Source organism: Sapajus apella, unplaced genomic scaffold (assembly GCF_009761245.1).
Source record: "Sapajus apella isolate SASKATOON/1434 unplaced genomic scaffold, GSC_monkey_1.0 scaffold7, whole genome shotgun sequence".
In the NCBI taxonomy this organism is placed as follows: domain Eukaryota; kingdom Metazoa; phylum Chordata; class Mammalia; order Primates; family Cebidae; genus Sapajus; species Sapajus apella.
In genome coordinates, this window is record NW_022436947.1 from 172,431 (window position 1) to 198,482 (window position 26,052).

The window sequence follows — 26,052 nt, forward strand, 5'->3', positions numbered from 1 at the left end:
TAAAAAGGGAAAGCATGAAATTTATCAATTATTTAGCAAATATTTATGAATGACTACTATGTGCCAGGCCTCTGTTCCAAGGTCTTGGGATACAGTGGAAAGAAACAAAGTTGCTGCTCTCATGGAGCTTACCTTCTGGTGGGGAGGCAAGTAATTGATGGTTTTAATATGTTTGTAATTTGAATATATAAACACGAGAGCTATATTTATATTTGTGCAAAGGCTTACTGCAATGACAATGAAAACAAAGGAAAGGATAGGGTGAGCAAACAAGCAAAAACAAGAAGACAGGAAAAACATCAACTGCTGAAAAATAAATTCTAGGAGAGGTCAGGCAGGAGAGAAATCTGTGACCCATGGCTGCTACTTAAATTTCCACACAGAACTGTCCAGCCTATTGGCATCCACGCCAAGAGCTGCATTGCAGGGGTGTATGTGGAGAATAGTAGCCTCAGTGCCATTCATTCTAACAGAGCAACAGTATTGGGTTTTACTTTTGATATGACCAAAATGTGTCTGCCATGATACTACCATACCTCTTTCTACCAAAGTCCCTTCTATTCACGCTCCTATTCCCCACTGCTCTGAGCCCTCAGATACTTCGGCAGTACCTGAACCAAGAAAAGAAAGCTGATGAAAGATCAAGGGGGATGCTAGCATCAGAAGGGACCCTCCTAGGGGCAAGTGATGGCTTCACACTCAGCATCAACAGAGCAGTCTATAATAAGAATATTAAAAAGAATGAAACAAAGAACAAGCATTGGTTTTGAAAACTTGGCACTTTCACCAAAAAAAAAAAAACTGCCCCCTCCTGCTGTACCAGACCCAGTACAGTTCCACCTTCTATCCCCTCTTCTACATCTCACCTGCAAACCTTCTTCCTGTACTAGGGACTTTTTTAAACGCGTCTCAGAATTGTGCCTATTTTGCCACTAGATGGCGTCAAGACAACTCCTCTATAAAAGCTGTTGCCCTAAGCAAACAAATTCCCTTAATGAGCTGAAACTGAACAGATCAAGCATGTTTTTCATAAGCACGTGTACCAGGAACACAATTTATGAATGTACACAAATTCATAGTCTTGCCCGCTTCCTTCCTCACAACCGTATGAGGAAGAGGAGTCTTGCTCACCAGTCATTGCGGCCTCTTTGGAGCTGCAATTTAGGCGCTGGGAGAGAGGAGGAAGCACAAACTACACCATGGAAGGTGCTGTGTGCAGCAAAGATCACAGCCCCGAGGAAGAAGATGACCCGCATCAGCAGCGTTGCTCAGGAAAGGGAAGTGAATAGAGTAAAAGCGGGCTAGTGAGAGGACTGCAGGTGAAGGGAGGGGGAGTTAGTTGTGTGCTTTTATGAATATGAAATTTGGAGGGCTGAGAATTTTTAACTACAGCAGGCAAAATGTGGAGAACTCTCCAGGAGGTGCAGCTTAATTTCCCTCCCTCTGAGTTTGGACTGGACTTAATGCCTTGCTCCCAAAGAACCAAGTATGGAAATGGGGGAAAAAATAGTAACTTTGCAATGTTCCTGGCAGACACCACCACCTTCACCAAGTGATAAGGTTAATGTCACCAGTGACCAGTCATGTTGATATCACATAACTCCTAACGTGATGACTAGGGCACTTTACATCAGTCTAACTGAGAAAAACATCAGACAAACCCAAATTGAGGGACAGTCTACAAAATGCCTGAATAGTAATCTTTAAAACTGTCAAGGTAATTTTAAAAAGAGCTGAGAAAGCAACACAGAGTAGAGATGCTAAGTCCAACTGTACCATGGTTATGGTAAGATATAAATATTAGCAGAAACTGGGTGAGGATGATATTTGAACTCTCTGTACTCACTCTGCAACTTTTCTATATTATAAAATAAAATGAAATGAAAACACTATTTTAGAAATTTAAATAAAACTCAGATCTCATAATTACATTTTTTAGCATCGAGAATTAGATTTTTAGCATTTAGTAATGAGAATTGTGCGTATCCAGAGAACACTGAGGTGTTCCCATAACACTGCAAAATCATGCTAAGGAAAGGGTCAAGCAGCACAGAATACAGACAGGGCTTTCTGGGTGTCTGCCCATCCAAAGCAGAGAGTTCTCAGGTTCATGCTAGTACCGGCCCTCAGTGGGACACAGGCCTCACGACCAGCTTTCTGTTAGATGTATTAATCAATGGGGCACTTGTGGCCATCCAGAGAACGGCAATGTGTTTTGAAGTCAAACAGATTTGGGGGTGCTCCCAACTCAACCAGTTAGCAGCTAGGTCCTTAAAGAAGTCAATTAACTCTTCTGAGCTTCATTTCCCCCTCTGTAAAAATGATGATGATGATAATGTTTACCTCACAGGGCTATTGTGATGATAAAACAAATTACGTAGCCTGATGCTCCCCAAATAGTCTAATTAGTGTTATTTTTCTTCCCTTCCTTGGCGATTTCTCTCCCTAAGTACTAATTTCAATAAAGTCAGAGAGCACCTGAAGTCTGTTATTCACAGTATGCAAATCCAAGATGAACTGAGCTACTAATTCTAGACACAGCTGTGCAGTTCTACACAATTCCAGGATCTCTGGAAAGCATGAATAAAGATGAGAAACTAATTAACCCAGGCCTTTAAGACACAGAGAAGCCAAAGATGTAAAGGGGTAGGTGGGAGTTAGGAGAGATCTTTTCTGAGTAATATCAATGTCTAGCTATTTCTTCTCTTGAGACACCTGGATTTCAGATCATTATAACCACAGCCATTGTCCCATCTGTGAAAGCAGCAAAATTGAAAGAAATAATTTTTCCATATTTAAAATAGGTCAGAAATGTTATCAGATCAATCAAGTATGTACCTATATTTAGATATCTCATTTGCAAACTAGCTGTACAGACACCCGGTCATTTTCCCAGGGTTCCTGGCTCCTTCCTGCTGACCCAAGGTACAGTTACAGTCACCCCATTTCCCAGACCCATATATCCACATAGACATAATCCAGATAACAATTACACCGTAGTGAAGTGATGTTGACCTCACACCTCCGCCAGGCATGTGTACAGACTGCACCCCTCCTCCTGCTGTTGCCCTTATCCTCAAGTCTTCCCTTTCCTCTCCTCCTTTCCCACCCCCATTAAGCCATATCACTCTCCTGTTAATTTCTATGCCAGGCAAATTCTTATACCAACATGGAATTTCTTTTCACACTTTTTTCCTCGTGGAGTAAAATTGGCCTTGTGCTCTTCTCTTAGAGGGGGAAATAAATGTGTATCTGTGCCTTTCCTTAGACCACAATATCCAATTCCCTAGGAAGTTTTGTCAAATTCCACTTCCCCCTTCCACTCCCACACCCAGAAGGAATGAAGGCAGAGTAAATAAAATTTGAAAAATAAAAATTCCCAGTGGACTCTGACGTACTTCTCACTCTCCCAGCCCTCTCTGAGAACCAGTGAACTAAATGATCCAGCTTTAACTTGTAAAAAAAAAAATTATATTATTGAAAATTTTATTTTAAATGCCTTCAGCAAGCTTCAATTTCACCCAAAGACTGTGGCTTTTGAAGCTACCTTAAAAGTTACATTCTGTTCATGCTTTAAAAGACTCCTTTCTAATTATCTTTTCTCTTTTTTTAACAATTGAAAATGGTTTATCAACAGAATGCCAGTAACAATGATCAGGGAAACCCAAAGCCAGACCTTGTTTAAGTGAAATTTAAGTGATATAAGGAAACCTTAAAAATCTTTGAAATTTTTAAGAATTTCATTTAGTTCTTACAGAAATTGTATCTACCTTCTCATCATATTTCTTTTGGCCTATTCCTTCCCTAGTAGCAACATTCAAAAGAAATCTAATAATTTTTTCTTCTTTAATGTTACTACTTTTTCATTTAAAAACACATCTCATATAAATCTCAAGGCCTAAAAGTCCAGAGTCTATGTGACACCATGACATTCATTTCAGCTAAGGAAACCAAGCACCCACAATAATTTCATACTTTCAGAGACTATACTTGAAGCTCTGGATCTATTCCTTCCTAGTTCTGCTATTATGAACCATTCATATGGCTTATTTATGCCTTAATTTTCTCAACTACATAATGGAGACAATAACTACCATACTAAAGAGGTTAGGACCAGCTTAAAAAAAGTCACATGTGGAAATGTAGCTCATACAGTATTGGGCGTGTAGCAGTTAAAAGTTAAATGGCAATGACCGTGAGTTATAGTTACCACAATGAGTGTTTCATGAGGTTCTACACTGTTGTGACACCTGCCCTTCACTTCAGAAAGTGGCTTCTTAACAAAGAGGTTTTTTTTGTTTTGTTTTGTTTTTTTAAAGATGGGGTTTCACCATGTTGGTCAGGCTGGTCTTGAACTCCCAACCTAAGGTGATCCGCCCGCCTTGGCCTCCAAAGTGCCTGGATTACAGGCGTGAGCCCCCACGCCCGGCCAACAAAGAGTTTTTAGTCTCCCTCTATTCTCTACCTACTGCAGGAAAGGGAGGGGTAGGCAGGATGTCATTTTTATTAGAGAGCCTGTAAGTTACTGTGTCTTGAAAAAATCAAACCAAAAACCAAATTTTTTAAGTCCCTGGCTAATAGTTAGTGGTGGGTATTTAGCAGTGCATATTAGAACCAGGAAAACTCTAAACACACAGTAGTCTTAAAAACTGTGCCCAAAGGGGACTTTGGGCAAATGCCTAAGCAAAGACTGAAAACTTTCTTCAAACAGCAAAAATAGTCCTAACACAAAGACAACACATCCAATCCAGAGCGGGGAAAGCTGAAGACAGTGTAGGACAAACCAGGAAACAAATTGGCAGAACTTTGCCAATACAAAAAAAGGAATCCAGACAAAGCAAGAAGACAATTCACTTACCTTTCTTAGTGAGGACAAACTGGATTTGGACCTCAGGACTCCTTCTCTGTCTTTTAGGTATAAGATAGGTAGGTAGGTAGGTAGATAGACAGACAGACAGACAGACAGACAGATAGATAGACAGATAGATAGATAGATAGGTAGACTATATATACTTTATATATTTTAAAATGTTTATTGATTATATAAATATGTTCATCACAGAAAACTTGAAATATACAAAAAATTATTCAATTCCTACCACCTGAAATAATTATTGTTTACATTTTGATGCATTTCCTTTTAGACTTTTCTTCATATATATTCATTTTTACCAAAAAATGATACTATACCACATGTACAGATTTTATTTCAATTTCACTTAGTAGGTCATATAACAATGTTCTTTGGGCCAGATGCTGTGGCTCACACCTCTAATCCTAGAATTTGGGAGCCTGAGGTGGGTGGATCACAAGGTCAGGAGTTTGAGACCGGCCTGACCAACATGGTGAAACCCTGTCTCTACTAAAAATAAAAAAATTAGCCAGGCACAGTGGCAGGCACCTGTAGTCCCAGCTACTCAGGAGGCTGAGGCAGGAGAATCACTTGAACCTGGGAGGCAGAGGTTGCAGTGAGCCAAGATCATGCCACTGCACTCTAGCCTGGGAGAGAGAGCAAGACTCCGTCTCAAAAAAAAAAAAAAAATGTTCTTCGACTACAAGATGGTAAATACAAACTATTTCACCACAAAATATATATTATATTTATACATATAATATATAATAATTATTATATATTCTTTATATATACAGTATATATTTAGAGTATAACATAGGTTATTTGACTAAGGTAACAGAGACCAAAAACCCAGCACCTGAAAGAATGGAGACACTGATTTCTCATAAACAGTCCTGGAGTTCAGGCTGGAGCAGTCCAGACTGACAAGTCCACAGTGTCTAGAACCATGGAGCCAGCTCTAGGATGGAGAATTACTCCACTATCCCAAGCATTCACCTCATCTGCACTGTCCAAGATAGATAATCCTGACATCAGATTCCAGCTCATAAAGGGGGTAAAGAAGAAAAGAGAAAAGAAGGGAAAGCAGGACTGTTCTGAAGCACCACCTAGAAACTATATACATCTTTTCTGCAATAATGTAATTTGCTGCCAAAATTCTGAATAGCTAACAATTTGACTACTATGGAAGAGAGGAGACAGAGCAGATACTGAGGGACCAATGAGGGTTTCTGCCACCCATTTAGAGTTCTTAAGACACAGTGTGCTTTTAATCACTCTCAGTAATCCTTTTATCTATTACTCTTGTGATTTAACAGGATGAATACCTCTTGGTGTCATAGCACAAAATACTGGCTTTGGTAGTTTTTACTGAATATTGCAGCCAAAATTCTGGTGGCCAGAATAAGAAAAGTCTGGTAATTTACAAAACTTTAAGATTTATTTAGACATGTATAAATATTACATAAGCATTTTATGAACACAAAAAAATCCTAAATACAAATCATGATTCCCCAATTCACATTCCAAAACCTGTCAACACCCCATCTTCAGACCCTCTTTCTTCTGGAACCATAGTCTTATTGTCCTAACTCGAGAAACAACATTCTGGAGAAGAACTGTGCTGTGCACAAATGTAGACGCAGATGAAATAAATTCACCCAAGTCAAGCACTCCCACTACCTGTCCAGTGCTTCTTTGGCTTTCCACTGAATTCCATATCCTATGGTGAGGTACAATATTTTGTAAATTTCCACTCATATGGTGTTAATTTAACTATTTGGTACTTGCCTTTGACCTTAGGCTGCCTACCCTGGATTTTAAGATCTTTGGAACTATTCTGGACTCAGTTTCTTCAATACTAATCACTTCCCTCTACTTACCAACTCTGGCACTATCCTCTTTCCCAGAACAAGTCTACAAACTTAGAGTTTCTTGGTAGGAATAGCTCAGTTACTGTTATCCAGCAAGTGTGGGGACACTTTTTCTGTCTTGTCCCACAGTGTACACCTATTTCTTTTCACCTTTCTCTTTCCTTCTTTTCTCTCTGAAACCTTCCTTTTTTTCTTTTCTCTTTGCACTGCACCCCCTTCCTTTGCTTTCAGTCAGTCTAGTGGCTCCCACTGGCCACCTATCCACTGCTGAGCCCTTACTCAGGGCTCCTCAACTAAACCACAAACATTAACTCATGTGAACCCCAATGTATTCTCTAATTCAGAAGAATTTCCCATTATGCGTTAATAGACAGTGAAACATTGTGGTGATTTCCATTATCTGCGGATGCAATGGCCATGCAAAATGCATGATAAATAATGCCTAAAAAAAGTTTATTAGAGAATGTGCCTTATTTTAAAATACCTACATATCAAAAAAAATATTACAGAATGAACTGAAATATAGGCACTGAAAAGCCTAGGATATCAGATCAGCAATCACAAAACTGAATTCCTCAGACTACTGGGAAAACTGCCAACAGAAAATCTTGCCCCTTAACCATCAGGTGAATCTAGGCATTGTTTACTAAAATTCCACTATTTTTTGAAACAAAGAATCTTCTTAGCTGTTGTTTTCAGTTTAGGATGTGTGATAATAATGAGAACAGAATGTCCTGGAGAGTAAAGGGTGGCAAAAATCACACAAATGAATTTGGCCCCCATACCCATCCCTACATAAAAGGGGAGATAATGGAGCAGTGTAGCAACTGAATACGGAATGTAGAGGATGAGGAAATAGATCATCAGCTTCATAGCACCTACATGAGCTTCCATCTGGGGATTCCAGAAACCAGTGGCATTTCTCTGCATCTTCTGTATATGCCTCCTCAAGGAGTATATTAGCAAGGAAGCCGAAGTCACATTAATGATGAACTGGAGAAATGAGCTCAAGAAGAAAGAGGCCGCTAAAGACAAGATGCCATCATTGACATTAAATGATGTGTCATTTCTCTTAGTCACAAGTTCAGGAACAGGTGATGTCAGGCTAAGTATGATGTACAGGAAAGTGGTGAAAGCAGAAATCAGCACAGAGGCCAGCAGCAGCCTGGGAGTCTTTGGGGAGATATTCCGCTTCAGCAGGAGAAACACTGAGTGTTGGAAGTTAGTAATCTTCACACAGTACAAGCTGTTGAGCAAGGTCACAAACCAGACACTGGTTGAGTCCAAAAACATCCAACACAACAGAAAAAAGGCGGACAGGTAGACTGACCTTCCAGTATTTGAAGACATGACGTAGATGGTGTTCAGCAGAAGTAGTCCCAGCAGAAGAAACCTGGTGATGCCCAAGCTGAACAGGATCCTATCAGAAGAGGAGATTCTGTGGCTTTTGACCCAAGTTTTGCAACTGACCACTGTAATAAACAGACTCATAATGATTCCTACAAAATTTAAAATAAGTGAGGCAACAGTGGCAGATAAATAAAGTAACTCCTGCATCTTTACTCATTGAGGAGTCAGCAGTTATGGTGCTGATAGTGGAGGCAGGAGAAATACCGAAATGTACAAGCAGATGCCAATATCCAGCCAGGAAAGACATCTCCTTTTTAATTTTTCCCCAGCGTGGCAAATGAGCCATCCATGATCTAAGGGCCAGCTGCTTTTACTGAGATGCAAATCTTCCGAGGATTGCATTACTATTTCTTCATTTGTATCCTATTCTCCTTAGAAATGTCTAATTACAACAAGCCTAGGTGATCCCAGGAGTCACTCCAAGAGCAGAAGGGCGAGAGGGAGGAGTCACAGCAGGCTCCAAAAACTAAGAATCCAAATCGGAGAGCTCTAGTCCAACCGTGTTTCTGTCACTGCTTCACAGTAAAGTGTTTCTTCCTAAATACACCAGAATATGGTGGAAATCCTCATTCCTCACTCCTACCCACCCACCTCCTAGCCACATAATCATGGATGACGAGATCCTAATTTCTCTCCCCTGTCTAATCTGTTGCTGCCACAACCAGTTTCTCCAACTGTAATTCTGGCCATGCCAATGCCGCTCTTTCACTTTGGCACCTATAGTGATTTACAGTGATCTAATAGATCAAGATCAAAGACCCAATACCTCCCTGAGGAAACCTTTCTCAATTAATCCCATCCTTTCATGATGGTTCCTTTGTTTTGCATTCTCTATCTACATACATAGATTTGTGCCATAATCATTTGCTGTGTTCTAGTTTTTCTTAGAAAAAATTAAGTCAGCCCTTGTGGGTGTTTCCTTTATAAATCTGGGTTTATATTTAGATCACATGTGGCTGTTTTCTCTTAGGCACTTAACTGTCAGTCCAGGTACCCTGGAATGAGATACACCGTAATACATTAATTGTAACTTTATGAGCCAAATAGCTAGGCATCTCATTGCTGGATTTCTCTGTACTTGCTCAGATGGGATATGGCACAATATCCCTGGCAAAGGATATTATGGAGGGTCATAGGTGAATGCAAGAATATAGCATCTCTTACCTACTCTAGCAGTTGAATGAAACCAAGATATAATCCTGGATGCAGCTACATATGTTACCAAACCAGCATCAAGGTACAGGACAAAGTCCTACTGCCAAGTCCAAATAGAAATAGGCAAGAAAAAGGAGCTAAGATAAAATGATAATCAGGTCCAGAAAAGGGGAATAAATTCATGAGGCCCTTTAAGACAGATGACAGGAAGGCAAGCCTGGAGAAATTTTCTGACCTGGTGCCCAGGTGCTTACAGAAGCTTTTTATTCAAAACTTATCTGATAAGAGGCATGCCCACATCAGTTACACAGGCAACCAGAATGAGACTATGACTAAAAGGAAAATTATAGCACAGAGTTCTAATTAATTATCCATAAAATAGATGGTTGCATTAAAGTAATGATGTTGAAATATTACTAACATCACATTTGAATAGAATAAATAATATAGAGTAAGCCACAAGAAATAAGTGTGGCCAAAAGACCAGGAATCCCAGAATTGATAGTAACAGTCTCTATCCAGAATGTAATATACCAAACTGTTGGGTTCTTTGCAGGAGGAAGTGCTATAATTAAGATGTGATAAGGTTAGCTAGCACAATCAATGAATGAACTCATTCAGTTAGAAGTTATTTCCGCAAGGGTCGATATAGAAAAAGTATTAACAGAACCCTTTCTCCCTCTGAAAGAGAATTTGACCTACAAGTAAACTTTCTCTCTCTCTTTTTTTTTTTTTTTAATCAACCTGATAAGGCCAAAATTGCCTGGTGGAGGATTCCCATGTATATCAGCAAAATAGACCTGCCTTAGTGCTCCACAGTGCTCCACCACTGGCTGGGAGGAAATGTGGCCCCCTGGCAGGAAATGTTGCCTCATGGTAGTGGATCTCCAAAGCTAGCACCGTCAGCCAGTTGTGCCTCCACAGCAGAGATCTGAGCACACATTTTCATGGCTGCCACAAAAAGGATCTAGAGAGAAGGATCACCTGCATCATCAGGACCCTCAAGATAGGATGATCCCTTTGTTGTACCTGAAGCATCTGTTCCAGTGATCACAAATTAAACACTTGTGTCTGTGTCTTTATTACCCACTAAATGTAATGTTTTTGAGAACAGGAACAGCGTTCAAGGAACAAGCATCTCGTACAGTGTCTCACACAATGCTTGGTGCACAATAAGTATTAAATAAATGTTTGTGAGAGGAAGGAATGAACTGGAATCAAGGTTAGCCAGAATCAAAATTAAGCGATAAATGTATTCATTCCTAGAATATCACAGCAACATCCAGACACTTGCCAGAACTCATCCGTTTCTCAAGGGGATCTGCTAGCTAGGCAATAAGGGGAGAAGCCTGAAAAGCCAAGGACAATTCAGAAATCTTTCTTCTCTGGCTATGAACACCCTGTCTGGCCACAAATGGAAACTGAGGCTAGACAGAACATGGCCAGGAAACTCCACTCAAGAACTGAAATTATGTATTTCAGAGTTAACCTGGAAATGTTGCCTAGACCATTGGCCCAGCTCCACCAAGTCACAATGACAATTTATAGTGGGGCCAACAAAATTTACTACTCTGCAAGCTCAAATGTATTGTGAACAAGTCAGTTCTTTATTTTATCTAGCAGTAATAGGATTTTTCTCCTGAGCCCCCACCTGCTGGCTGGGGAGGTGTTTGCCGATGGGCTAATGCACACTGTGCAGACCAAAGGGTGTTTTATTCCTGTCATTTTAGAAATGAAGATGTAAATCCGAACAACCCTAAAATTAACTTCTGGTTACGTATGTCCAATCACGTAATGTAATGCTCCTTTTATTATGTCAAAATAGGCTCCTTTTCACCAAATAACAACAGCAACAACGATAGCAGTTTTATTGTATATTTACTCCATGTAGCACTCTAAACACTTTTCATGTGTTAATTCACCCATTCCTTCCAACAACCTTATCCCAACACACACACTCACACACAGACACAATTACTATTTCTATTTCACAAGTGCAGAAAGTTAGAGACTGGTTAAGTAGTTTCCCCAAGGTCACCCAGTTCAAAAGGGCCAAAGCCAGATTTAAACACAAGTTGTGTGGTTTCAGGGTCCACATTCTTAGCCACAAACACTCCACTTCTGAGAGCCCGATTAGTGCTAGAAATCCACATTTCTGAATAATGCCATGTATCCTAAATGAATATGTTTACATATTTGAGAAGTCTTAAGGATATTAAGCAGTATCTTTTCATTGACATGTCAAAATTGTTAACAGGAAGTAAATCAATGCCTAAATAAAATTGATTAAACTTATAAAATATGCTTCTATTACATTTGATAAAACTGTAATTTTAAAACCAGGTAGGTATCTTGGTCAAAAACAAAAAATTAAAAATAAAACTAGTTGGTCTTTTGCCCAATCTTTTGCCCAAAAAAAATTACTTGAAAATGTACTTTAGCAGAATGATCATGAAATGCAAGATTGAATTGGAATCTAGAATCCAAAGGTTTTGATCTTCTTTCCACTGTTTTCATCATCATACAATGAGTTTTTAGAAACTGGAATCATTTAGAAATTGCCATTGCTGCACAATCCAATATTAGCTACAATAATGGCCTTCACTTACTGAGTACTTTACACAACACACTGTGCTAAAATAGCCAGTAGAGATCAGAACAGGGGATCAGGCAGATAATTGAAGTAACTCACCTGAGGCCAAAAATCTTGACCAGAATCAGAATTCAAACCCACATCTACAGGACTGCAAAACTTTTGCTCTTTCCTTCAAGACTGTTATGTAATTTTATGTGTATCACTGTTAGTATCTAATTTAAGTTGAAACTAGTAATCAGAGTCTCTACGTTGAGCTGATGATTTTTAAAATACAGCACCATGTGTTTACAGTGAGAGTGCTCTCATAACATTGTTATTTCCAAAACACTACTATACTCCTGTACCCTCCCCACTCCACAACTACCATACAGAGAGAGGCTGTGAGAAGCGTGGCTTTTGCCTTGAAACAGGTCTCCAGGGACCAGAGGCAAAGCAGTCAGTGTTTCTCTCCTAGTGATGTTATGGAACTGGTACCATAGGAGGGTCTGGAAGAGTCCTGTAGTCTTGAGCCAGGCCACAAGGCTCATGGGCTCCACTCCATGCCTTTTGTTACTCTAAGAGAAAATGAGTCCCTTGGATCTGGGCTTCAGATGACCAGACTCACACCGGAGCATCTCTACAAATGTCTGCTTCAGCTTGTTGTTCCCCAGGATGAGAATACATGAATGGACAGCAGGACAAAACATTGTAATTATTTCGCCAATCATCACAGCCACCTTGGGTTTTGGTAGGAAACGACTAGACGATGCAACTAAAAAGGCAAGAAAGTAAAATAAGATGAGAAAAAAGAAGGAGAGAATGATTCTCATGGCCCTCTTGTGGGCTTCCGTGCTTGGATCTCTGGAGCTCATACCATTTTGCAGCATCTGCCGTCTGTGCTTCCCCAGGGAGAAGACAAGCAGAGAGTAGGTGGCCAAGGACATAATTAAGGGAGGCAGGTTCCACAAAGTCCCAAGAACATGGATCAGATAATACTCACTCATCTTCTTTCTGAAATGTTCAGTCATATTCCTGGTGCCCTCAATTCCCCTAAGGACAGAATAGAACTTAAACTCATTGGTCAGAGATACGGTACTACCACAGGATAAGAGCAGTGCACCCAACAGCATCCATACAATCACCCTAGAAACTCTCCACTTGAGCCAGAGGAATGTGGGGTGAGAGAAACTGGCGATTTTCAGGCAGTAGAAGACGCCAAGACAGGTGGCAAGCCAAATGTTCAGATGGTTCATAAATGTCCAGAAGACATCAATGATTTGCATTGGTATCCCTGAATCATGTGCATTGGGAAAGAATACCATTAAAAAACCATCAGTCAAGAGAATCCATAGCAGAATGATCCTCGAGAGTGCCAGGTTGGTGATGATGAAGTCAGACAAAGACATTTTCTTGGTCTTGAACCAGCTCCTACCATTGACCAACCCAATGAAACCATTCACCAGAATTCCCAGTGTAAATTGAATCCCACATAGAAACAGGAACACCCCCTCACTGAGTCTCATCATGTCAGCAATTAGGCAGTCCTGACCTTTGTTCTTTCTATTGATATATAGCTTCTCCTCACTGATTTGATATTTTTCTCATAAATCTGCCCCCTACCTGTTGCTTCACTGTACCTGTCTCTTACCTCTGCCCAATTTAGTCTGTTGTAGAGCACAATTTAGGGAATCCTCTCTGGTTCTCTGGCTCTTTCAGGTTAGTCAGTCCTCTTCACAGATGATATATGAATTGTCACATTCCATCTATGATCCTAAACTTAGCAGCTCTTTGTTAAAATGCAAATGAGTAGTATCCAGTGTCACGTAGAGAAGGAAGAGATCTAGGTCACAAAGATGATGGAGGACTTGGACTCAATTTCAAAGAGTGTAGGGCTCTGAGCCACCCAAAACAGAAAGATGAGCAGTACCAAATGGAGGAGGCTCAGAATTAGAAAAGTCAAAAGTCTCACTCCTCAGGAAGGAGAACTCGGAGATACAGAAAAGGAATTCCACTAGGAGCCACTATCCACCTGGGGTGGGGTTTAAGTGCATAAAATTTTGAAAGTTCAATGCCATTGATCCTGGATTAGAATTGAAAGGCATGCTCCTTGGAGCCTGGCTTACATCCAGAGAGATGGCAGTAAGCTACAAGCCAGGAAGAGAAGCCTCACCAGAAAGTGGCCAAGATTACACCCTGGTCTTGGACTTACAGTGGAAAGTCTCCCACTCTGTATTTCTAGTCTGCTATAATACTGCCAAGAGAAGCGTAAGAACCACACTTCTGAGATACATTTGTCAGTTTGCTCCTTTCTGCCAGTGGACGCCACCGAAGAAGCATCATTGAAGTCTGTCTTCTCCCTGCGATCATGTCTAAGTCAGTCTCCTAAAGAGCCGGAACCGCTGAGGAAGCTCTTCATTGGAGGGCTGAGCTTTGAAACAATTGATGAGAGCCTGAGGAGCCATTTTGAGCAACGGGAATGCTCACTGACTGTGTGGTAATGAGAGATCCAAACGCCAAGCGCTCCAGGGGCTTTGGGTTTGTCAGGTATGCAGCTGTGGAGGAGGTGGTTGCAGCCATGAATGCAAAGCCACACAAAGTGGATGAAAGAGTTGTGGAACCAAAGAGACCTGTCTCAAGAGACGATTCTCAAAGACCAGGTGCCCACTTAACTGTGAAAAAAATATTCATTGGTGGCATTGAAGAAGACACTGAAGAACATCACCTAAGACATTATTTTGAACAGTATGGAAAAATTGAAGTGATTGAAATCATGACTGACCGAGGCAGTGGCAAGAAAAGGGGCTTTGCCTTTGTAATCTTTGACGACCATGACTCCGTGGATAAGACTGTCATTCAGAAATACCATACTGTGAATGGCCACAGCTATGGAGTTAGGAAAGCCCTGTCAGAGCAAGAGATGGCAAGTGCTTCATCCAGCCAGAGGTCAAAGTGGTTCTGGAAACTTTGGTGGTGGTCGTGGAGGTGGTTTCGGTGGGAATGACAACTTTGGTCATGGAGGAAACTTCAGTGGTCATGATGGCTTCAGTGGCAGCCATCATGGTGGTGGATATGGTGGCAGTGGGGATGGCTATAATGGATTTGGTAATGATGGAGGCAATTTTGGAGGAGGTGGAAGCTACAATGATTTTGGCAATTACAACAATCAGTCTTCTAATTTTGGACCCATGAAGGGAGGAAACTTTGGAGGCAGAAGCTCTGGCCCCTATGGTGGTGGTGGCCAATACTTTGCCAAACCACGAAACCAAGGTGGCTATGGCGGCTCCAGTAGCAGCAGTAGCTATGGCAGTGGCAGAAGATTTTAATTAGGAAACAAAACTTAGCAAAAGAGAGCCAGAGAAGTGACAGGGAAGCTACAGGTTACAACAGATTTGTGAACTCAGCCAAGCACAGTGGTGGCAGGGCCTAGCTGCTACAAAGACATGATTTAGACAATACTCATGTGTATGGGCAAAAAACTCGAGGACTGTATTTGTGACTGATTGTATAACAGGTTATTTTAGTTTCTGTTCTGTGGAAAGTGTAAAGCATTCCAACAAAGGGTTTTAATGTAGATTTTTTTTTCTTTTTTTTTTTTTTTTTGCACCCGTGCTGTTGATTGCTAAATGTAATAGTCTGATCATGATGCTGAATAAATGTCTTTTTTAAATAACAAAAAAACAAAAAGAACAACACTTCTGTTCTTAACCTAAGCGCTCCTCTATTTAACACGGAGCTATTAAGGATCTTCATTCAGGACTATATGCAGAGTTAAACAGTACTTATTTTATGTTAAACCATGCTTATGTTCACTTTTTTTAAAACTAATTGCTAAGGTCTGTGTATTTTTTATGTCCCACTCCCTCCCTAAATTTAATGAGATATCAGTTTAAAACCTGAAAGACTGTGGGAGTAAAGATAAGATTTTACTTCTAATTGCCGTAGAAGGTCATTTAAGAGGAAAGGTAAGAGTAAAGAGTTGATCATGTAGACGGAGATAAAGTCAACAATGTGTGAAAAAGGAAGAATTAGGTTTAAGTACAAAACACAAATAAGTGGCTTAGAGTAGAGGTATATTTGTGTCTCCCAAAGCAGTGCAGAGGCAAACTGTCCAGGCTGGTATGGTGGTTCCGTGGTGATCACAGATCCCAGCTTCTTCTATCTTCCATTCTGAAGATTACCTCATGGTCCAACATGGCAACTGGAGATCCAGCCATAAAATTTCCACATTTCAGACAAAAAAGAAAAAGTTGTGAGATGAGAGTCTGAGGAAGCACACAGGACATGCCTCCCAAGAGTTAGCTCATAGAAAAACTTCCCTGAGGGCATTGTCAAATGACTTCTGCCTATAGCCCCTTGGCAACCCCTAGCTGAAAAGAACAGGAATGCAGTACATGAGTTGTGTACCCTGTCACATATGAGTTCTATAAATATGGAAAGGACAGTGGATACTGGGTAGTGCACTGATCATGTTTATTTTCTGTATTTTATGCTCTGACACTTTCAGGCCTTGCAGACCCAGAGAGGGCTTGCCCTCCCAAGGGTAGCTAATTCCTAGAGTTAACAAACAACTTGCCTGAGAAAACACCTTTGACAAGCAAATCAGCCGATCCTGAATCCATACTGCCCCTCCCCATCTACCTGCTTTGCTTAGGAGGTAGAAAAGGAGTCCAGGAAACTATGACTTGCCTTCAATCACTTCAGGGCCAGGCACCTGATAACTAGGTTATCTAGGGACCATCTTGAGAGCCTGGAGCCTGCCGAAGTTATTCAAACTACCCAATCCTAAACTTGCTCACCAGTGCCTTACTCAGTGCTTCCCTATGAACAATACAACGAAGCCTCTGTCTCGTGCTTTCCCCTTCCTTCTTCCTCCTGACCAACTCCAGTGTTTCCCTGAGCAGCCCCGCAGGGCACAGCATATCACCTCCTATTGGGAACTGTGAAATAAAAGACTCTTCTTTCAAAGCTGTTGTCTCTGTGTCTATCATCTTACCACACATGATTAAAGCAAGTCCCAGGTACATCTTAGAACAGGTGGGCAACTGGAAATCTTTTCTACAATATGGTTTTCTAAAACAGAAAGCTGGAATCTACAACAGAAAGCTAGAACATTTTAAAGTTGTCTCACAGCCAGGCATGGTGGTTCATGCTTATCATCTCATGGACACAGGAGGCCAAGATGAGAGGATTACTTCCAACCATGAGTTTGAGGCTGCAATGAGCTATGATCGCACTACTGCACTCCAGCCTGGGCAACAGAGTGAGACTCCATCATACATACATATGTTATAAATAAAGGATAAATTTAAAAATTAAAAATAAAGAAAATAAGTTATCTCATAAACCCATTTATAATGTGTTTGGCAGAAGAAAAAGAATAATCACCCTTGTGTCATCTTCTCTTCTGAGCTCCAGACTAATATAATCAATACCCTGCCAAGTATCAGAAAGTCTACAGATAAACCATATTCAAAACTAAGCTCATTATCTTTCCCCCTCTCAACTCTCCTCCCATATCCATGTTCCATAAACTCAGAAATGAAGTGCTACCATCCACACGTCTCCATGCAGGAACCTCAGAACAACCTCTGAAAGGCAATTCCTCTTGGCAATAGTGGTTGTGTCCCCACTAGATCTTGGGCAGAAGCTATACGTGATTCTCCTCAGCATCTCTAACACACAGCCTAGCACAGGATCTGGCACCAAATTGGTACACAATTAATATCTGTCAAATCAATATTTGAATCCCAAACGCCCCTCAAGTCACCTCTCATCCCCACTTACTAACCTTTCTAGGCTTATTACAGAGCTTCTTAACTGCTTCTAGGCTTTCTCCTTCTAGCCCTTCACTCTGTCTTTGCTGTTCTCCTTCTAAAGCACAATTCCAATAAGAAATGTCCCTGTTTTCCCCTAGAAGAAAACCTAGGCAAAACCATTCAGAACATAGGCATAGGCAAGGACTTCATGAGTAAAACACCAAAAGCATTGGCAACAAAAGCCAAAATAAACAAATGGGACCTAAGCAAACTCCACAGCTTCTGCACAGCAAAAGAAACAATCATTAGAGTGAGCTGGCAACCAACAGAATGGGAAAAAAATTTTGCAATCTACCCATCTGACAAAGGGCTAATATCCAGAATCTACAAAGAACTAAAACAGATTTACAAGAAAAAAACAAACAAGGCCATTCAAAAGTAGGCAAATGATATGAACAGATACTTTACAAAATAAGATATGTATAAGGCCAACAAACATATGAAAAAATGCTCATCATCACTGGTCATTAGAGAAATGCAAATCAAAACTATATTGAGATACCATCTCACGCCAGTTAGAATGACGATCATTAAAAAACCTGGAGACAACAGATGCTGGAGAGGATGTGGAGAAATAGGAACACTTTTACACTGTTGGTGGGAGTGTAAATTAGTTCAACCATTGCGGAAGAGTGTGGCAATTCCTCAAGGACTGAGAAACAGAAATTCCCATTACTGGGTATATATCTGAAGGATTATAAATCGTTCTATTATAAGGACACATGCACACGAATGTTCACTGCAGCACTGTTTACAATAGCAAAGACTTGGAACCAACCCAAATGCCCACTGATGATAGATTGGACAGGGAAAATGTGGCACATATACACCATGGAATACTATACAGCCATAAAAAACAATGAGTTCATGTCTTTTGTAGGGACATGGATGAACCTGGAAACCATCATTCTCAGCAAACTGACACAAGAACAAAAAATCAAACACCGCATGTTCTCACTCACAGGTGGGTGTTGAACAATAAGAACACATGGACACGGAGGGGAGCATCACACACTGGGGTCCGTTAGGGGGAACTAGGGGAAGGACAGTGGGGGGCGGGGAGTTGGGGAGGGATAACATGGGGAGAAATGCCAGGTACAGGTGATGGGGAGGAAGGCAGCAAACCACATTGCCATGTATGTACCTTATGCAACAATCTTGCATGTTCTTCACATGTACCCCAAAACCTAAAACGCAATAAAATATATTTTTTAAAAAAAGAAAGAAACGGCCCTGATTTCAAACCTTCTATTGCTCCCCATTGCCGAAGTTCTCTGAAAGCTTTCAAGGCCCTTTACTATTTAGCCCCAACCCACTTTCCATGCCTCACCTTTGATGCATAAATTTTTGTTTCTGTATCTTCATTCATGTCATCTCCTCTGCTGAAAGCTAACCTATCTATTCTCTTCTATGCTACCCCTCACACCCTACCACACTTAGCTACAAAGACTTCTGTTTATCCACCCTAAACCCCATAAGCTTAATTGTGAATTCCTTCAGTGCACCAGTCCTGTTATGTTCATCCCTACATCCAGGTCCTATGTGGGTGCATGACATATAGAAGATGCCCAACTGACTTCAGAGTTTAAAAAGATACACAGATATCGTAAACAGCCATGGAAGATTAAAAGCATTTAAAAAATCACTAACATGGAATAAGCTGTTTAGCGATCCATTAAAGTTAATAACAAAGAGTCAAGTATAATAAATTAAGGTTAATATGCTCTTGTAAATATCACATGAGACTTGGCAAGATGGACATAGTGACTTAAAAGAATGATATGGTCGGGTGCTGTGGCTCACGCCTGTAATCCCTGCGCTTTGGGAGGCCGAGGCTGGCAGATCATGAGATCAGGAGATTGAGACCATCCTGGCCAACATAGTGAAATCTTGTCTCTACTAAAAATATAAAAATCAGTTGGGCATGGTGGCACACGCCTGTAGTGCCAGCTACTCTAGAAGCTGAGGCAGGAGAATCGCTTGAACCCAGGAGGTAGAGGTTGCAGTGAGCCAAGATCGTGCCACTGCACCACTACAGACTGATGACAGAGGAAGACTCCATCTCAAAGAAAAAAGAATGATATGCCTTGTTTAAATTAAAAGCTAGAATAATAGTAATAGTCAAGAAGTATTGAGCACTTGTTTCAATTATTATGCATTACACAGGTTATATGCACTGTGTTATTTATGTGCTTTTCACAGCATGCCTATAGAAGAGGTACTATTATTATCCTTGTTTCACTTACAGGAAAACAAAAAAACAAAGATCTGAGGCAGATAAAGTTAAGTAACTCACAAGAGATCACTCAGCTAGTGAGCGGAGAAGCAGGAATTCAAATCCAGGCTGACTGCACAGCCTTAATTCTGAACTATTATTATAGACCACCATTTTTTTCAAATGACAGGTAAGGCAGAGAAACTAAATGTCAAGGTGTGCACATATATGGCAAAACAAGACCCTCACATGGCAGAGAGAAAATGATGAAGAATAAAAGAGACAAAAAAGAATTTCATCACGCCTGTAATCCCAGCACTTTGGGAGACTGAGATAAATGGATCACCTGAGGTCAGGAGTTCAAGACCAGCCTGGCCAACATGGTGAAACCCAATGTCTACCAAAAATACAAAAATTAGCTGGGTGATATGGCATACCCCTGTAATCTCAGCTACTTTAGAGGCTGAGACAGAAGAATAGCTTGAACCTGGGAGGCAGAGGTTGCAGTGAGCTGTGATCCCACCACTGCACTCTAGCCTGGGCAACAAAGCGAGACTCCAACTCAGAAATAAATAAATAATTTAATTATTGTGGTTGCATGATATTGACAACCTAAAAAGCTACACACTATCCTAGTAGAGACTGTGGGACTGGCACAGAGGCAAGTTATAATATTGAAGGGAGACTTCAGTGCTGTCAATGCCTGCCAAAAGTCTCATTCTCCAAAAGTGGGCCTGACCAATTCTTAACCTTCTTGACGATTTTAACTGTCAATAAGTAACAATGAGAGGAACAGACACTCTGAACTTATTCTAACCAGTAAAGAGAAAGTGCATGATAAAAAGGAATATGTTAAGAAAACATGGTAGAGAAACTCATTTCTTATAAGATCATTAAACTGAAAATCAGAGAGAATAAAAAGTAGAGGTATTCTTCACTCATAACTCTCCCTCCAACCAAAACCTATTAAACTCCCAGTGTGATTTAGATGCACGCTGCATGGGTCACTCTTGAAATGTTGGGTCACTCTTGAAATGGGTCACTCTAGAAAGGCTGGCTGTGGGATGTTCACTGCAGCGCTACTCACAACAGCAAAGATATGGAATCAACCTAAATGCCCATCAATGGTAGACTGGTTGGAGAAAATATAGTACATATATACCATAGAATACTATGCAGTCATGAAAAAGAACAAGATCATGTCTTTGCAGGAACATGGATGGAGGTGGAGACCACTATCCTTAGCAAACTAATGCAGGAACAGAAAGCCAAATACTTAATGTTCTCATGTGTAAGTGTGATGTAAATAATGAGAACACATGGACACACAGAGGGAAAAAACAGACACTGGGGCCTACTAGAGGGTGGAGGGTGTGAGTGTCAGGATCAGGAAAAATAACTATTGAGTACTAGGCTTAACACCTGCATGACAAAATAATCTGTACAACAAACCCCCATAACAGGAGTTTACCTATATAACAAACCTGCACATGTACCCCTGAACATAAAAGTTTAGAAAATCTACATTCTCCATAAAGAACTTGACAAATTTCTAACATGTTTTGATTTCAGTGGTAATATTAATAAATGTGATTAATATTATACCATAAATGTGTCAACATTTGAAGGAAAAAAAAAAAGGTTAGTGATATGGTTTGGATCTGTGTCCCCACCTAAATCTCATCTCAAATTGTAATCCCCACATATCAAGGGAGGGACCAACCTTTTGGGAGGTGATTAGATCATGGAAGTGGTTTCCCCCATGCTATTCTTGGGATAGTTAGGGAGTTCTCACAAGATCTGATGGTTTTTAAAGTGGTAGTTTCCCCTGCTTGCTCTCTCCTGCTGCCATGTAAGACGTGCCTTGCTTCCTCTATGCCTTCCATCATGATCGTAAGTTTCCTGAGGCCTCCGAGCCATGTGGAACTGTGAGTCAATTAAACCTCTTTTGTTTATAAATTACCCAGTCTCAAGTAGTATCTTTACAGCAGTGTGAAAATGGACTAAGACTGAGAATTGGTACTGGGAGTGGGGCACTGCTATAACAATGCCTTGAAAATATGGAAGCAATTCAGCCAGTCACGCCAGTCTCAGCTAGGTGTGGTGGCTCACACCTGTAATCCCAGCACTTTGGGAGGCTGAGGCGGGCGGATCACGAGGTCAGGAGTTCGAGACCAGCCTGACTAACATGGAGAAACCCTGTCTGTACTAAAAATACAAAATTAGCCAGGGCATGGTGGCGCATGCCTGCAATCCCAGCTACTCAGGAGGCTGAGGCAGGAGAATCACTTGAACTCAGGAGGCAGAGGTTACGGTGAGCTGAGATAGTGCCATTGTACTCCAGCCTGGGAAACAAGAGCAAAACTCCACCTCAAAAATATAATAAACTAAAATAAATTACCCAGTCTCAGTTGCCTGTGGGAATTTGTGGATATGGAGGACCAGTGGAGAATGAATGCAAGTGGAAGCAGGCAGTGGGCAGAAGGCAAAATGCAAACTTCACATACCTGAGTTTGAACTCCAGGTGTGCATTTTAGAAGACACATGACTTGACAAGTTATTTAATCTCTCTCAGTTTGGGGTTTTCTCACCTGTAAAATGGGGTTATTGTGCCTTCTTCTTAGGATAACGACTAAATGACACAATGATAAAAAGTACTTAGCTTAGTGCTCAGTACATAGTAACCGGAAGAGAAATGTCAGTCATTAATATGATTATTGTTACATCTTAACAGATTTCCCTGTAATTCATTAACCATGGAATTGTCTCTCATTTTCCAGATGATTTTCTTTCTGTTACTCCCACCAACCTTCACAGAATATTATGCAAACTCTGATAGAAAAATAGTAAAATGATCCTGCCCTCATTTTCAAGTCCCGCCTAACTGAAAGACAAGCATTTATAAATCTCCATGTCACTGTTCTAGGTAGAGTTAGACGGGGGCAAAGGGTAGTCTGAGTAAAAGAAAACCCTGCCTTCAAGAATTGCATCATCTCGTTTGGGAACAAAGAGAAAACGGCACTAATTTCTCCTAAGTTAGCTGCAAAAGTTAGGCTGTAATCCACATTGCAATGACAAGTAATTCCCAAAGAAATGTATACTCCATTGCCAAAACTGCCACAGAAACATATCTGGTGTTTTTAGATGTCTTTGAATTAAATGTCCAGTGCTTTTTAAGAAATGAATCATTGAGAACTACAAAGGCAGCAAAAAGTGGATCTCACATAGGTTGGAGTTTAAAGTAAATCATTTTGGGTTGTGTACACATATTAACAGATGAATGAATGATACAAGCATGAGATGCTAAAATGCCGATGGTGGGGGAAAATAATAAAAGATTTTCTTGTCCATATCTAGTGAAGTAGTACTCACTAAAGTGAATGAGTAAAGTAAGTCTGCCTCAGAAATAGTGGAAAGATTTTTTTCCCAAAACAAAAGTTTTATTTTTTCTCATTACAAAAGTACTATATGTTCAATGCTAAAAAGAAAAAAAAGAGGGGGGGAGGGAGAACATAAAAAACCGTAACAAGGAAAAGTCACACATAATCACCCTCTCTAGAGATAATAAATTCTGATGTTTCTCCTTTCAGACTTTAAGCATATCTTATATTAATTACAACTTCTTTTTCAAAAATGGGATACCTCGGATGTAGTTTGATATTTTTCTCCCACTCTTCTATATATGACATTCATCTTACCATTTAACATGAAACCTCCAAATCGAAGTCACAGTGCGTTTTCTGCAGGTTTATTACCTAACACTATCACAACATCAAAAAGGGAAATTCAAGACCCAAAACTTGGGTTAGAAGATCCCTGGTCTTTTACTGCTATCATATCTCATGCCACTGCTCTGCCTAGACCAGATAGGGAGCAGGAGAGGTTCTCAGCAGACGGGGCTTCCCGGGCGGTGGGCAAAGTTTACCTAGCAAGCCTAACCGACTTGAGACAAGAACGAGTCTGCTAGAATCATACGCATGCTAAAGACTGCACACCCATATATCTAAGACTGATAAAGCACCACTGCCTTTCAGAGGCATGGAGAGAAGAGGCAATCTCCAGGGGAGAGTTTAAAGCAGAGCCCCTTGGCTCACAGTCATCCAGAACAGCATCCTCTTCTGTCCCTGCATTCCGGACTCAGAAACTGCTCTGGGTTGGTAATTTAGCTCTTCTGTTCACCATGTCATTTTCCCAAAGCAGAGATTTATCACCCTGCTTAAACAGACTATTAATCTGCATAATTTCTCACAATATTTAAGGCATATAAAAGCTGCTGTGCTGATGGAAGAAAGAGTTCCTCGAAAGATAAATTATATCCACTACACAATTTTGCTTAAGAAATGTGGCATAAAGGAATAAAGACTATACCACCATGCAGTTTTGATGTGTGAACTTAGAGAGCAGAATTAGTATGCTGATTAACTGTCCCAGCTGCAGGAAAAAAAAAAAAAAAAAAAAAGATGGCTGGCAGGGAAAAACAGCAATGAATTTTCTACTGTTCTGGGCAAGGAAAGAATAAAGCTAAAGAATTTCATCTTTCCTTAACCAAAATGCACTGTAAGTATAAAAAAGTTACTCAAATGTGCAGAAAATACCTTAAAACAAAAACGTCACAGGTATATATGCTTGTGAATTCTGAACCTGATGAAGTCCAATATGACCTAAGCTGCTGTTAGCACTGTACACGTAGTCTCAGGCAGAGAGGACAGAACATGTAGGCTGGGGAGCAAATATATAGGCTGAGCCAGAGGCCAAACTGGAGACACAGTGGCCTCGACAGTATGAGAGACTTCTACCATTTGAACAGAACAGCCTGCGCAGTAGCAGCCAACCTCTGGGACACAGCAGCAAACCGGCGGGCAGACCTGGGGAGGGCTGATGCAAACTTTAAAAAGCGAAAGATGCACTGACAGAAAAACTGAGTTTATTTAATCTTCATTGGTAAATTATTAGTATTCTAAAATTTCCTGAGCCACATAATAAAAACTAAGATTACATGATATACATAAAGATCTATGTACATGCATCAAGAGAGAATGTGGAAAAAGAAAAGAAAAATATAAGACCTAAAACTCTAAGGGAAGCACTGTCAGAGATTGTTAAGAGGATTCTCTTCTAGTTCTGAATAAGGCTCTAAAAGGACAGATAAGAGGGGCATGGAAAGATAGAGAATAGAACCACAACTCCTGTGACATCACCTGGAGATGAACAATTTCATCTCTAATTATATTTCAGGTCCTTCATAAATGCTACCAGTGAAACTGTCCAAATATGAAAGATATCAAGAAGGTAGGTTAGTCTTAAAGATGTTTAGGTGAGACAATAACCACTGCTCAGCAATCCCCTTCAATTTGAGCTGAAGCTTCAAATCCCATTGGGATGATTCATCTACCAATACTTACCGAGTGACTATCCTATGTAAAGCACTGTTTAAAATGCAGACAAACAGAAGATTCAGTCCTTGCCTTCATGTCTACAGAGCAAAATGGTAAGAATATCAATATTTACAACCATGGGATAAATGTCTCACATACAGTGATGCTCAAGAAATTCAGAGTGGACAAATCAATATTATAAAAGAAGCATACACAAAAACCAGGAGACCTTCCCAAAGGATATTTATCCCTTTGCCATAACACAAATGGGCATGAAAGTTTACTGTTTTGTATACCTGTACATAGAAACCACCCCTAAAAGAATAAACAACTAGTAAGTGCCATAACAGATAGTAGCTATCAAGATTATATCACAAAAAGAGGAGACAGAACGGCAGTCAGAAAAAAAAATAATAATAATCACTCATTTTATGTAAAAGAGTATTTTAATTCTTGTCCTTGGGAACTATAAGGATTATACATGATTTGGAAATGAGACTGTACCAAGTGATGGCCAAAGAAGAGTCATCCATTCTACTCCTTCTCTTTTGTCTGGTCACTCAGAAATATAATATTATCTGTAAAAAAGCCAAAGTGTAAATATTACTTTCAGAACTCTTTTCCCCTCTCATTCAGTAATTTTCCTTTAATACATACATGCTTGAATGCTGTTCATTAAAAGGATTTTAGACAAATTTTCAAAATATTAAGTAACTTGGTAAGTTCATGAGAGGTGTGTGTGTGTGTGTGTGTGTGTGTGTGTGTGTGTGTGTGTGTGTG

At 40.3% G+C, this 26,052-nt stretch overlaps 3 protein-coding genes and 1 pseudogene across 4 annotated transcripts in view; 1 reads left to right on the forward strand and 3 right to left on the reverse strand.

Annotated features, from left to right (window-relative positions):
* Positions 1–5,629: 5,629 nt before the first annotated feature.
* TAS2R4 (taste 2 receptor member 4) lies at positions 5,630–9,911 on the reverse strand. The gene has a single exon (XM_032275621.1). It carries the CDS (start codon positions 8,281–8,283, stop codon positions 7,384–7,386), a length of 900 nt encoding a protein of 299 aa, XP_032131512.1. The 5' UTR covers positions 8,284–9,911; the 3' UTR covers positions 5,630–7,383.
* A 118-nt stretch (positions 9,912–10,029) lies between these two features.
* Positions 10,030–14,251, reverse strand: TAS2R3 (taste 2 receptor member 3). Its single transcript, XM_032275620.1, has one exon. It carries the CDS (start codon positions 13,390–13,392, stop codon positions 12,442–12,444), a length of 951 nt encoding a protein of 316 aa, XP_032131511.1. The 5' UTR covers positions 13,393–14,251; the 3' UTR covers positions 10,030–12,441.
* A 76-nt stretch (positions 14,252–14,327) lies between these two features.
* On the forward strand, positions 14,328–15,192 carry LOC116549906 (annotated as a pseudogene).
* Positions 15,193–25,670: 10,478 nt separating this feature from the next.
* SSBP1 (single stranded DNA binding protein 1) overlaps positions 25,671–26,052 on the reverse strand; it is a 12,325-nt gene continuing 11,943 nt past the window's right edge. For both annotated transcript variants that reach the window (XM_032275622.1, XM_032275623.1), the window contains exon 7: positions 25,671–25,850. In XM_032275622.1, coding sequence (XP_032131513.1) covers positions 25,807–25,850 — 44 coding nt within the window. In that variant the 3' untranslated portion in view covers positions 25,671–25,806. The remainder of the gene's footprint in view (positions 25,851–26,052) is intronic.